Genomic DNA, 12124 nt, shown 5'->3' with positions numbered 1-12124 from the left:
ATAGATAGATAGATAGATAGATAGATAGATAGATAGATAGATAGATAAGAATAGATAGATATGAAATGATACAAGATAGATAAATATCAATACATGACACATGATAGATATAAGACAGAGTTGACAGATATAGATATATGATATAAGATAAATATACATAGATATGGTATAAGATAGATATATGATATGAGAAATAAATATAGATACATAATAGACAGATAAATGATATCTGGATAGATAGATATCTAGATAGACATACAGACAGATAGATGATAGATTCATTCTGAGTTCTGTTCCTCTAGAGAACCCTGACTAATTTGCCATGCACCAAGTGGCATATTCAGTCCAAACATTGCAGAATACACATTTTGTTTTTCTCAGCAGCCAATGGAATTTTCTCTAAAATAGAACATATGTAAAGACACAAAGAAAATCTTGACAAATATTGTAAAATAACTATTTGTAGTCTATCTAATATAATGAAATAAGACTAAAGACGAAAAGTTCTCAACCTACCTAATGCAGTAACTCTTTAATGAAGTTCCTCATGTTATGGTGACCCCCCAACCATAAAAGTATTTCAGGGCCGGGTCGTGGCTGGAGTGAGGACGCGCTGTGTGGAGCAGCAGAGCTACGGCGCTGCTTCCACGGCTGCTCAGGAGGGGAGCATGTCTGTAACTGGAGCCAAGAAAGTGAAGATGGCCACCAAATCGTGCCCCGAGTGCGACCAACAGATTCCTGTTGCGTGTAAATCATATCCCTGTGGTTACATATTTATTAGCAGAAAATTACTAAATGCAAAACATTCAGAGAAATCACCACCATCTACAGAAAACAAGCACGAGGCCAAGAGGAGGCGAACAGAGAGAGTCAGGCGAGAGAAGATAAATTCTACAGGAAATAAAGATTTAGAAAACAGAAAGAGATCTCGAAGTAACAGCCATTCTGATCATATCAGATGAGGAAGAGGAAGACCTAAAAGTACATCTGCCAAAACACATGAGGAAGAGAGAGAAAAACAGGAAAAGGAAATTGACATCTATGCTAACCTCTCTGATGAAAAGGCTTTCGTGTTTTCAGTTGCCTTGGCAGAAATAAATAGAAAAATTATCAATCAAAGACTTATTCTCTGATATTTGTCTTCAAAATCTGTTGCCTCTTTCTTCAGGATTACATCAGCAAACCACTGATTGCTTTCTCTGTTTTCTCGTCTGTTGCCACACTTAGGAGCAAAGCTGTGGGCTGGATTTCCTTGTTTACCAAGGATAATTATCAGTGTTTTGTGTTGGGATATTACTAAACGTATTTACAAAAACAAACAAACAAACAAAACTACCAAAAAGGCCCTGGAAACTGGATGGTATTTACAGATGGAAGGGATAGAGTGGCGGTGGAAATACACAAGGCAGAGCAGCTGACAGGCTTGGTAGTTTTCAGGTTCGCACCAGAGACGCAGCGTCTTCAGTCCTGTCAGGAGAGTGACTTTTAAATGTGTGTACTTCAGGCTCTCACCATTAACAGACTGCATGTATACAATCCATTGACTTTTAATAAATTGGTAATTGATATTTTATTGAGTGGAGAATTACGAATATAGATTATAAATTCTGTCTTCAATTGACCTTTTTTGGGCGCTATTTTAATGATTTAAGGTAGGAGTTATATTTTCAGAAACTTTCTAGACAGTTTGGAAATTTGGGTGCTACATGAAGAAAAGCATTTAAGGCTGTATCATATTTCAGATATAAACACCTTGCTTTCTTGAATGTTTATTTATTGGTTTAAAAAAACTTTTCTGTAATCAAGATGGTGCCTGTTAACCTAAACACAGATATATTTATTATATAAATTGCAAAATATTTCTTAGCTACTTGTGAACAGTGATGTTTTGTCTGAATGAATGTTCATTTATACATAATTCTGGTAATTATTTAAATTGTTACTTCATCCTGGAAAAAATAAACCTTGATATTGAAAGTGAGTAGATTAAAAAAAAAGTATTTCATTTCTACTTCATAACTGTAATTTTGATACTACTAAAATCATAATGTAAGTATCTACTATGCAGGATATCTGATATGTGACCCTCAAAGAGGCCATGACCCACAAGTTGAGAGCTGCTGCTACAGATGAACAGCAAATAAACTCTAGTGCATATACAAACTAATGTAAACAACACAAGAAATCAAGAAGGAAGATGAAAATACAACCTATCCAAGTCTTAGAACAGAAGCTTGTAGCTCTAGAGGGTCTAGGAGATATGCCTCCCTAATACCATAAGTAGCAATTTGTAAGAGGAACACCAGCAAACGTGAAGTACTTTATGAGTGCTCATCTCTGGATGCCCAACCTTACAGTGGAATCCTCCATTGCTCAACCAGATAACTTAGATGAAATGTAACTAACTATACCCTCAAATAGCAAAGGGCAAATGACAGCCCTGAGTCAACAAAGGAAAGGTAAACATTTTTAATGTAGTGAGCATTACAAGCAAAGTCATGTTCATAATGGCCTCACTTGTATAGATCTTCGGCACTAGCTAATTAATTATTAATACTCATGGTGTTCCTAGAAGTGAAGTCAAAAAGAATCCTACATCCTTGTTCAACTTGAAAAGCAGAAAAAGTCCTGAGCAAAAGAACCAACACTACCCAGGATCACAGAAACAAAGACCATGGCCCTTCAAACAACTTCCAGCCTTGAATCAGTTCAGAGATAAAATTCAAATAGAGACTGCCTCTACTTGATGAAAGATCTGGCTTACAATTTCAAAAAAAAAATTACTAATGATTCTCTCATTCTTCCCCCATAGCAATGTATGGCCTTCTGCTAGAGTAACCATACACTGGAGAAAATTAAACAATCAGGCCAAACAGGTCCTACTAGACACTAGCTCTTAGTTAGTCCTTGGAGACTCCCAACACTGTTGTAGCCCTCCAGTTAAAGTGGGGACTTTATGAAGATCAGATGATCAATGAGGTTATAACTAAAGTCTGAATCACAGCAGGTCCAGTGTTCCTGTACTCCCTCTGAGTGTACGCCCCCATTCACAGACTATATGACTGGGATAGATAGAAGTCTGTTGAATCTTCACATTCATTCCCTGATCTGTGGAATGAGAGACAGAATGAAGGCCATTCACCTGCCTCAGAAAAAATAGTGAACCCAAAACATTTCACATCCTTGAAAATGATTACTCCACCATCAAGGTCTTAAAAGATGCAAGGATAGTAGTTCCTACTACATATCCCTCTACCTCTGTTATTAGACCTGTGCAGAAGATTGATATATCAAGGAGAATGGCAATTGATTATTACAAATTTAAGCAAGTACTGATTCCAAACAGCTATCAGATATTGATTGATGTTGGTTGTAGGAGAAGCAATAGAGGAGCTCACCAAGATGCTAAGCCTTCATTTTCCAAAGGAGCAGAGGGGTTCAATCGTCTTGGAAAAGACTGACCCTCAGCTAGCTCAGTCTAGTTATTTTCATTCAGTTATAACACGAGGTTAATTGGTACTGGTAATGGTTTTAACTATCAAAGTATCTTGCTGCCCAGAAGAGAAGAAAATTCAGAGAAATCTTAGTCCCTTTTGACCATGGCTAGCCATAATCAAAATTAAGAACTCCAAGTTTGCCAGGAGTGTTCTAGGACCAAGGCTTATATAGCTGTAAGTTCTCACATAGCACAGAACAGGCTCTTAAAATTTTATAACAATATAGCTGAAGTTGATTCTTTTTTTTTTAAAAAAAAGAATAATTTGACTAAATGATGGTTTTTTAAAAATTAAAACTTGAAACTTGGTTCCCTAACCAAATGGATACAAATCCATTAAAATGAGTTGAAAAGCTTAATAATGACAAATATGATTATCTCACTGATGCAGCCAACCACATTTGCATCAGGAAATAACAGATAATAATTAATGGGTGCTATACAGCAAGAGCCCTTATAAGCAAAGAGTTAATCCAAATGAGCCGGATTCTAAGCACCATGGGAAGATGTTACAGTTATGATCCTACTCTACTGAGAACAACTTAGAAAAAAAATATCTGTAATTGTGATTATTGGGTTTAGCAAGTGATAAGGTGCTTTTCTCTTGAAATTACAGCTAGAAAAAGTAAGAAAATTGTGTTTGGTTTAAATATATGAGATGTGTATTTACTTCATTTTTGTTTCTGACTGGTCTTAAAAGTATAAATATGTTCTACATATCTTGGCTATAGATTATTGGCTTATAAGTTATTGAGTATGATTAAAATTTGTAACATTGGTAATAGAAAGTTGGCTTAAAACTGGTAACTCAGGGTTGGAGTCATTCAGATAACAATACATGGCACGAGCCAACCCAGGAAAACAGGTCTCTGGAGATCCTAGAAACTAGACTTATAAAAGATAGGATTTAGGACAATGTCTCTTTGGTAGGGTATTGGAGGCTGCACAGTTGTGCATCCATGTGCAGGGATTGGCCCCAACTTTGTAGCGTGGCAGTAATGCTCTTGCTATTATGTTACAGAGAATGGATTGTTTAAAACTGAGCTTTGCTCTCCTAAGTTGCGGTTGCTCTGGTGTTGCAAGAAAAACTTAAAAATATAGTTAAACTACCAGTGTTCTATTGGCTGCAGTTTGCAATTCAATCACGGGCTTGGAATTTTTGATTCACCCATGTTTGTAGTTGAGAAAAGGATCGAGCAGGTAGAGATGATTGCAAGTGTAATAAAAGAGTTAAAAACAGCTGTAGCTCAGTACAGGCCTACTACCACTTTTATACAAGTTTTATTGGATACAGTGGTAGAAATTTAACCCCCCAAGATTGAAAAACTATGTTAGGCTACTTTGTCAGGAAGAAATTACTTACTTTGGAATTATGAATGGCATGAAGCAAGTAAGAGAACTGCCATGATGAATACTCAGGCAGGTAATGCAGATTGGGATAGTAACATGCTTCTAGGAGAGGGTCAATATGAAGGTAATGCTATTCAGATTGGGCTACCTGCTGGAGTGTATGCACAGATTGCAATGGCTGCCCACTGTTCTTAGACTCAATTACAACTAAAGGAGACCTCAGTGGGAGTTTTATCTGAGATCAAACAAGACCCTAATGAAACATTTCAGGGATTTGTGGATAGGCTGCTAAAAGCAGCTGGTAGAATTTTTGGAGACCCCCATGCAGGAGTTCCTTTTGTTATACAGTTGGTTTATGAGAATGCTAACGAGGCCTGGCACACAGTCCAGCCATAAGAAGCAGACAGACTTACCTGGATACATTTGTCTTTGTGCTGAAATTGGACCCTCATACAATTAGGGTCTGGCCATGGCTGCTGCCTTACAAGGGACAAAGCAATGCTTTCACACAGATGAGGGAATAAAGGGTGTTTTAAATGTGGAGGTTTGGGTCATTTTAGAAATGATTGTCCCAGGAACAAAGGCACTACCAGACTCTCTTAGGCCCAGATTAAAAACATTTACATTTGAGTTAATACAAACCTCAGAGTGGGCTCAGCAGAAGCTTGTGTGGCATTCCTTTTGTCTTGGTCATCCTGACTAGCCCCTAGAAGCCCCTAGAAAGGTTTTTTTCTGGATTTTGTTTATTGCCTTGTTTATTCGTTTGGGAGGAGGGGTCAGCCTCAGACCCCAAGGCATTCACAACAGGCAGCTTATGGGCTAGGAGTTACAGATAATGATTATGCAGGATAAATTAGAATTATGGCTGCTTTCCATCATGGCATTATAAATGTACCTGCTAACAAAACAACTGATCAACTTGTTTTAGTTCCCTTGCACCTTCTACCTTCTAAATTCATTAAGAGTGAGAAAGGACAAGGTGGCTTTGGTTACTAGTAAGAGACCTAACCTTAAATTACTAATCCAAGTAAAAATGTTTGAAGGAGTAATAGACACTGGAGCTGATGTACACTCATTCACCTCCAAGTGACTGGTTATTCCATTAATCCAAAACAAAATTCAAACTTAAGATTTATAAAAGGTTAATGAAACTAGAAACTTGTAGGGCATTACAGCATGACTTGCCTACTCCAGCTGCCATTCCAGGACATGCATATAGAATTATTTTGAATTTGGAAGATTGTTTTTACACTGTTCCTTTGCATCCTGGTGACTGTGGGAAGATTGCATTTAGTCTGTCTGCTTGTAATTTTGAATAATCCATGAAGTGATATCATTGGAAACTTTTGCCACAGGGAATGGCTAATAGCCCTTCATTATTTAAAAAAATTATTGCTGTTTCAATATGAGAGGCTAGGACTTTGAATCCTTCAGAGAATATTATTCATTATATGGGTATTTTATTAGCTGATCCCTCTGTAGGAGTTTTATTGCAAGCCTTTGCTCTCATACAACAAGCTTTAAAAATTTGGGGAGTGCTTGTGCTCTAGAAAAGAATCAAAGGCAATATCTTTTTCAATATTTGGGACCTCAGTTTTATCCTAAGCAGATTGTGGCACAGAAAATTCCAATAAGAGAAGATAGTTGGGTCTGGAGAGACGGCACAGTGGTTAAGAGCACTTCAATCCCCAGCAACCAGTATGGTGGCTCACAACCATCTGTAATGGGATCTAGTGCCCTCTTCTGGCTTGCAGGTGTATATGTTAAACAAAAGGATCATTTACTTTTAATGATTTTTAAAAGTCGTTAGGAAATATTAATTGGCTAAGACTTCATCTTAAGCTTAACAGGAGAACTTAAAACTCTATTTGATATTCTCAAGGGGGATGCACATCTTAATTCCCCTAGACAATTAACTGATGAGAGACAAATAGCTTTGCAGAAACTAGAGGAAGCTCTTAGCTAACAACAGATACATTATACAGACTGATCTATTATTGGCTGTTTCACAGCAGTCCTTTGGCAAAAGTGACCATTAATGTGGATTCATCTGTCTTCATCTGCAAGTAAATTTTAACACCCTGTTGCTGTGGTAATACAGAATTGTAGGATAGAATCGTGAAAGTATTTTGGATGAAATGTTTATTCCTTATTTCAAACAGCAGCTAAATTGGTTATTACAGAATACTGATATTTGGACTATTGCATGGCAAACTTTTAAGCAATTTTGATAATCATTATCCAAAAGACAAGTTGTTAGAATGTTCCTCTATGCACGCTTTTGTATTTCCTATAAATTTATGCATGCAAGCCATAGAAAATGTGTTTACTGTATTTATAGATGGCTCATCTAATGGGAAGGCAGTATATGTGATTGGATCACATGTTCATTCTCTTTGAGTTTCCCCCTACTTCAGCACAAATAATGAATTATGTGCTGTAGCCACTGTTTTTGAAATGTTGAAAAATCAAGCTTTTAATTTGTATACTGATAGCCAATATATAGCTCATGGTTTACAATTGCTTGAAATATTTCTTTTTTAGATTCTGCTAATCCTCAAATTTTACAGTTATTTATACAAATACAGCTTAATTTAAGAAACAGGGACTGTTCCTAACTTTATAGGACATTTAAGAGCTCATACTGAATTGTCTGGACCCCAGGGCAATGTCACAGCAGATTTGTATACCAGGCATATTATAGGCCTTACAGTAACAATTGGCCATACAGTTTCATTCTTTTATCATCAAAATAGTAATAGCTTGAGACAGCAATTTGGTATTTCTAGAAATTTGCATGTCAATTATAAAAACTTGTTCTCATGTCTTCAATTTCTTCATAATGTTGTTAATCCTTGAGGACTCATACCTAATCAATTATGGCAAATGAATGTTACTCATTTCTGATTTTGGAAAATTAAACTATGTACATGTGACTTGACACCTTTTCAGGCTTTCTAGTTGCAACTGCTTTAACAGGAGAAGCAACTAAAAATGTAATCAGTCATTGCCTACATTATTTTTCTATTCTTGATGTTCCATATCAGATTAAGACAGATAATGAAACTGGCTATTGCAGGCATGCATTTGAGACTTTCCGTTGACAATTTAATATTACCCATATTACTTGTAATGCTCAAGGACAAGGTGTTGTGAAACAAGTATTGTGGAACTTTAAAATAACATCTTTATAACTCTCTGAGTGTGGGAGAAGCATCTTCTGGCACTTCTGCCCTGGTTTTGCAAGGAACTCTGAAAAACTGGCTTAAAAAAAAAAAACAAAAACGGTGGAGTTATATCCTTCAAGTTCATTGAAAGCACACCTTGCTTTTGTCCTATTTTTTGCAAATTGATGCTAAAGGTCAGTCTGCAGCAGATTGCCACCGGCATCCAGTCACTTCCAGCTCATTTGCCAGGGTTAAATGGAGAGACCCCCTAACTAATACATGAAATGGTCACAACACTATTTTGATTTGGAGATGAGGCTCTGTGTTTTTTCACAAAAAGAAAATGGAGCTTGATCGCTGCCTGAAAGATTGGTCTGTCAAGTGGACACAGATCCTAAGCCTAATGATTATGATACTAATGATGAAGACGGCTCAAATTCCCTAGCAGCCAGCTGAGTTAACCTGGAATGTAATCTCTACTCTTACTGGAGAGCAAGTGTTTTCTATCAATACTCAAAGCCAAACCCCATATACCTACCTGGTGGCCAGACTTTGTGTTTGATCATTGCCCATTAGCAGCAGGACTAGATACCTGGGACATTCCCACTTACAATTTTAATTTCTACACTGCTTGGACCATGAATTATAATCTTGTTGCCTTTAACTTTTGGACCTTGTATCTTAAACAGATTGGTTGCCTTCATACCGGATCGTTTTCAGCAAGCTCAGCTATTCACCATGGCAATTATTCATCACTATGAAGAAATGCATTGAGTGCATATGTCCTTTGGTCTGAATTCATATGTTGCTTTGGTCTGTATGGGAAAGAGTGTGCTATAGAAGGCTGGTCGTCAGAGAAGGGTAAGAGTGTTCTTGAGCTTCTATCAACCTAAGGCAGAGGCATACATCAATGCTGTGTTTGTTCTCCTTTATGGGTAACAAGGAGCAATACAGTCACCAACTGAAGCCAGACATGGTCACCTACCCACTCTATACCCTAGACAAGATACAGAAAAAAGTAAATCTTGTGCCCCCATCAAGCTACTGGTACTGTTCATCTTTTAAAAACTAAAAATGGGGAATTGTGCCCTCCCCCAGCCTTGAGCAGGCCCAAAAGACCTTGTTTTTCCATATGAACCTTAATGACCCCGGTGGAGTCTTCTGCCCTGGCTGCACGTACAACTTCGTACAGAAACTTAGAAGAATAAACTGCTCGATGAGCTTGCCTTGCAACATAATCCAGCAGAAACAAAAGATGGGTTCCCTGGGCTTCCCCTATATATATACAAAGTGCTGAATATTAAACTTTGAGCCTTGATTAGAGAACTTTGTCTTGGCTCCATGCTTCTCTTGCCCTTCCATCTCCTTTACATTTCCAGCCCTCCTTTCAGGTGAACCCAGTTTGTCCATGGCCACTGGGTGGCTACAGGAATATAGCCCACAAATAGTTTACTCAATAAATTAAGTTGCAGTTTACTACAAATGTGTTAGCTTTAGTCCAAATCTAGCATGAGCTATGTGATCTTATGGGTATCATTTATATTCGAGTTCACTCAATCAATTTCCAAGGCAATAAAAATGGTTTTTTATTTAAATACAAACAAACAAAATTTTATTTATTTATTTATTTATTTACAAATGGTGCACAGCTTTAATGCCAGCACTCAGGGGGCAGAAGCAGGGTATCACTGAGTTTGAGGCCTGTCAGGTCTGCAGAATGAGTTCCAGGACAGGCAGGGCTACACAGAAAAACCCTGTCTCCTAAACTCAAAACAAAAACTATTTATTGGTTTGTTTGTCTATTTACTTACTTGTATGTGTGTGGTCAATCTCATGCCACACACGCATGTGGAAGTCAGAGTACAATTTATGGGAATTAGTTCTTGCTTTCCATAATGTGAGTCTTAAGACTGAACTCATATCTTGGCAGCAAGCACCTTTACTGCTTGAGCCATTTCACTGGCCCATAAATTAAGATTCTAATACTTCATTTACACAAAAATCTGGAAGTTTGAGGCAAAACTATAAGTATAGTACTGAAGACTAGAATCTGATGTCAAAAGAACTCAATCCATAGCCCTACAATTTTAATTACATGCAACATATAAGAAACTATTGAAAACACTATGCTTACTGAAACAATGTCAACTCAAATACACACACAAGCCACACTTTCAGGATCCAGTGGGTTGTCTTTTATATTTACTGACATATGTATGTGCATATCAGTAGTGACTTTAAAAAAAGAGAGAGAGAGACCATGAATTTCAGACAAAGTAGGGAGGAGACATGTGAAAGGTTGAAAGAAGGGGATGGAGACATAATTATATTTTAATTGGATTTTTAATCCAAAACATGAGTGAGAAACAAGCCACCCAAAACAAAGACAACTCAAATTACTAAATAGGATTTATAGCCACCACTTACAGATTGCAACAAAGCAATGTTTTTAGACCCTTTCCCAGGTAACCAAGTCCTTCATAAGAACCTAAGCACTAGGGTCCCTTCTCACATACTGTACCTCTTTGATGATTCTTACTCCTCTTGGATCCTTGATATTAACAGCTATACTCTAAAATCAAAATGTCAACATTAGAATGCTTTCATAAATATTTTCATCATTACTGTCAGTTCAACAACAGAGCCATCCATATCATACAAATTCTCATTGTCAAGGAAGCTTAGCTCCTCTATGAATAAATACTTAGGTAATCTTTATTGACTTTAGTTACAATCAAAATGTTTATCTGATACCAAGAACCATACATAGTACATACTTTTCAGTAGTAATGCTATGTAATACCAACATAGGAAAATAAATGTAAAGAACCAAATTATTTGTTTTTCACAGAATATTCCCCTTATTCTCGTCATTTCTTAAATTATTTAGTATAGGAGGAAAAGTAATAAAAATTTTAATGCTTGGATATGATCATGAAACTTGAAATATTAGTTACATATCAAAAAGCAAGCCATGATAGCAAAAGTTTTGTAACTGCCATAGAATTAAACAAAAAAAAAAGCAAAAACAGGAAATAGTCTTAATTTTTTATTTCGATTAACACTAAGAAAATATGTACTTTCTGTGTTCACAAAAGGAGGTCAATTAAACAAATAAAGCAAAAACAGGAAATAGTCTTACTTTTTTATTTCGATTAACACTAAGAAAATATGTACTTTCTGTGTTCACAAAAGGAGGTCCCCAAGATCGTGTGTCATCACCAGCTCCTGTAAATGATAATATGAGCTATTAATTGCAAACCAACAGACTCACTTCTGTGCACACTCCCAGGTACCTGGAGACGGTCAGCTCATCCTAGCAGATCCTTATCCCCTTGGTGCTTTCTGTAGCTCAATAAAACTTACCAGATCTCTACTTTTTAATACCAACTGTCAAATCATTCCATATTTGCTTTCACTAACTTGCAGTATTGAAGGTCAAATTCCAAAAGGACATATTTTGCTAGCACTCTTTAAAGTTGATAACCAGCAAACTTGACGGGGTGGGGTCAGTTTTTGGCAAGCACGTTGGTCAGTTTCTTTATAATTTCTTGACACTGAATGTGAAATAAAACTATGGAATAAACAAAAGATGTGTTACATATTATTTAAATCAGAATAATACTGTGAGTATATATAAATTTGCATAAAGGGTTGAGCATACAATAATAACTAATAATCTATAAAATATTTCTGTGATAAAAATCTGAAAAGCCAAGACAGTTGCTGGGGAAATGGCTCATCAGTAAGTAATGTGCTTGTTTTTGTTTTTGTTATTGTTTTTACCATAGTTGAAATTCCCAGAACCCATATAAAATTCTGTTGGGTATTGCAGTCTGCTCTTATTCTCAGTACCTACTATGTAGAGACAGAGAATCCACAGACAATACAAATAGAAATGTTAACTCGGTTCTCAACTATGATGTCAAGAGAATTTGAATGGACGTTCTATCTAGGAACAGATGATGCAATAAAAGTAATGTTTTACATTGCGTCATGTAATCTCAACACTGAGGATGTTGTAACATTAAGAGAAGTTCAAGACCAGTATGTGCTTCTAACTCAACTCTAACTCTAACTCTAACTCTAACTCTAACTCTAACTCTAACTC

At 36.6% G+C, this 12124-nt stretch overlaps 1 protein-coding gene and 1 pseudogene across 1 annotated transcript in view; one reads left to right on the top strand and one right to left on the bottom strand.

The window, feature by feature from the left end:
* The window catches only part of LOC114640364 (succinate--hydroxymethylglutarate CoA-transferase-like), a 54193-nt gene that overhangs the window by 15994 nt on the left and 26075 nt on the right, over positions 1–12124 (bottom strand). The window contains exons 4-5 of the mRNA XM_028789295.1: positions 11156–11241; positions 10535–10585 (exon numbers count right to left, since the gene is read on the bottom strand). Coding sequence (XP_028645128.1) covers positions 10535–10585; positions 11156–11241 — 137 coding nt within the window. The remainder of the gene's footprint in view (positions 1–10534; positions 10586–11155; positions 11242–12124) is intronic.
* LOC114640331 lies at positions 669–1177 on the top strand (annotated as a pseudogene).

Source organism: Grammomys surdaster, unplaced genomic scaffold (genome assembly GCF_004785775.1).
Source record: "Grammomys surdaster isolate TR1022 unplaced genomic scaffold, NIH_TR_1.0 125807, whole genome shotgun sequence".
In the NCBI taxonomy this organism is placed as follows: Eukaryota; Metazoa; Chordata; class Mammalia; order Rodentia; family Muridae; genus Grammomys; species Grammomys surdaster.
This window is presented reverse-complemented; position numbering and strand designations above follow the sequence as displayed.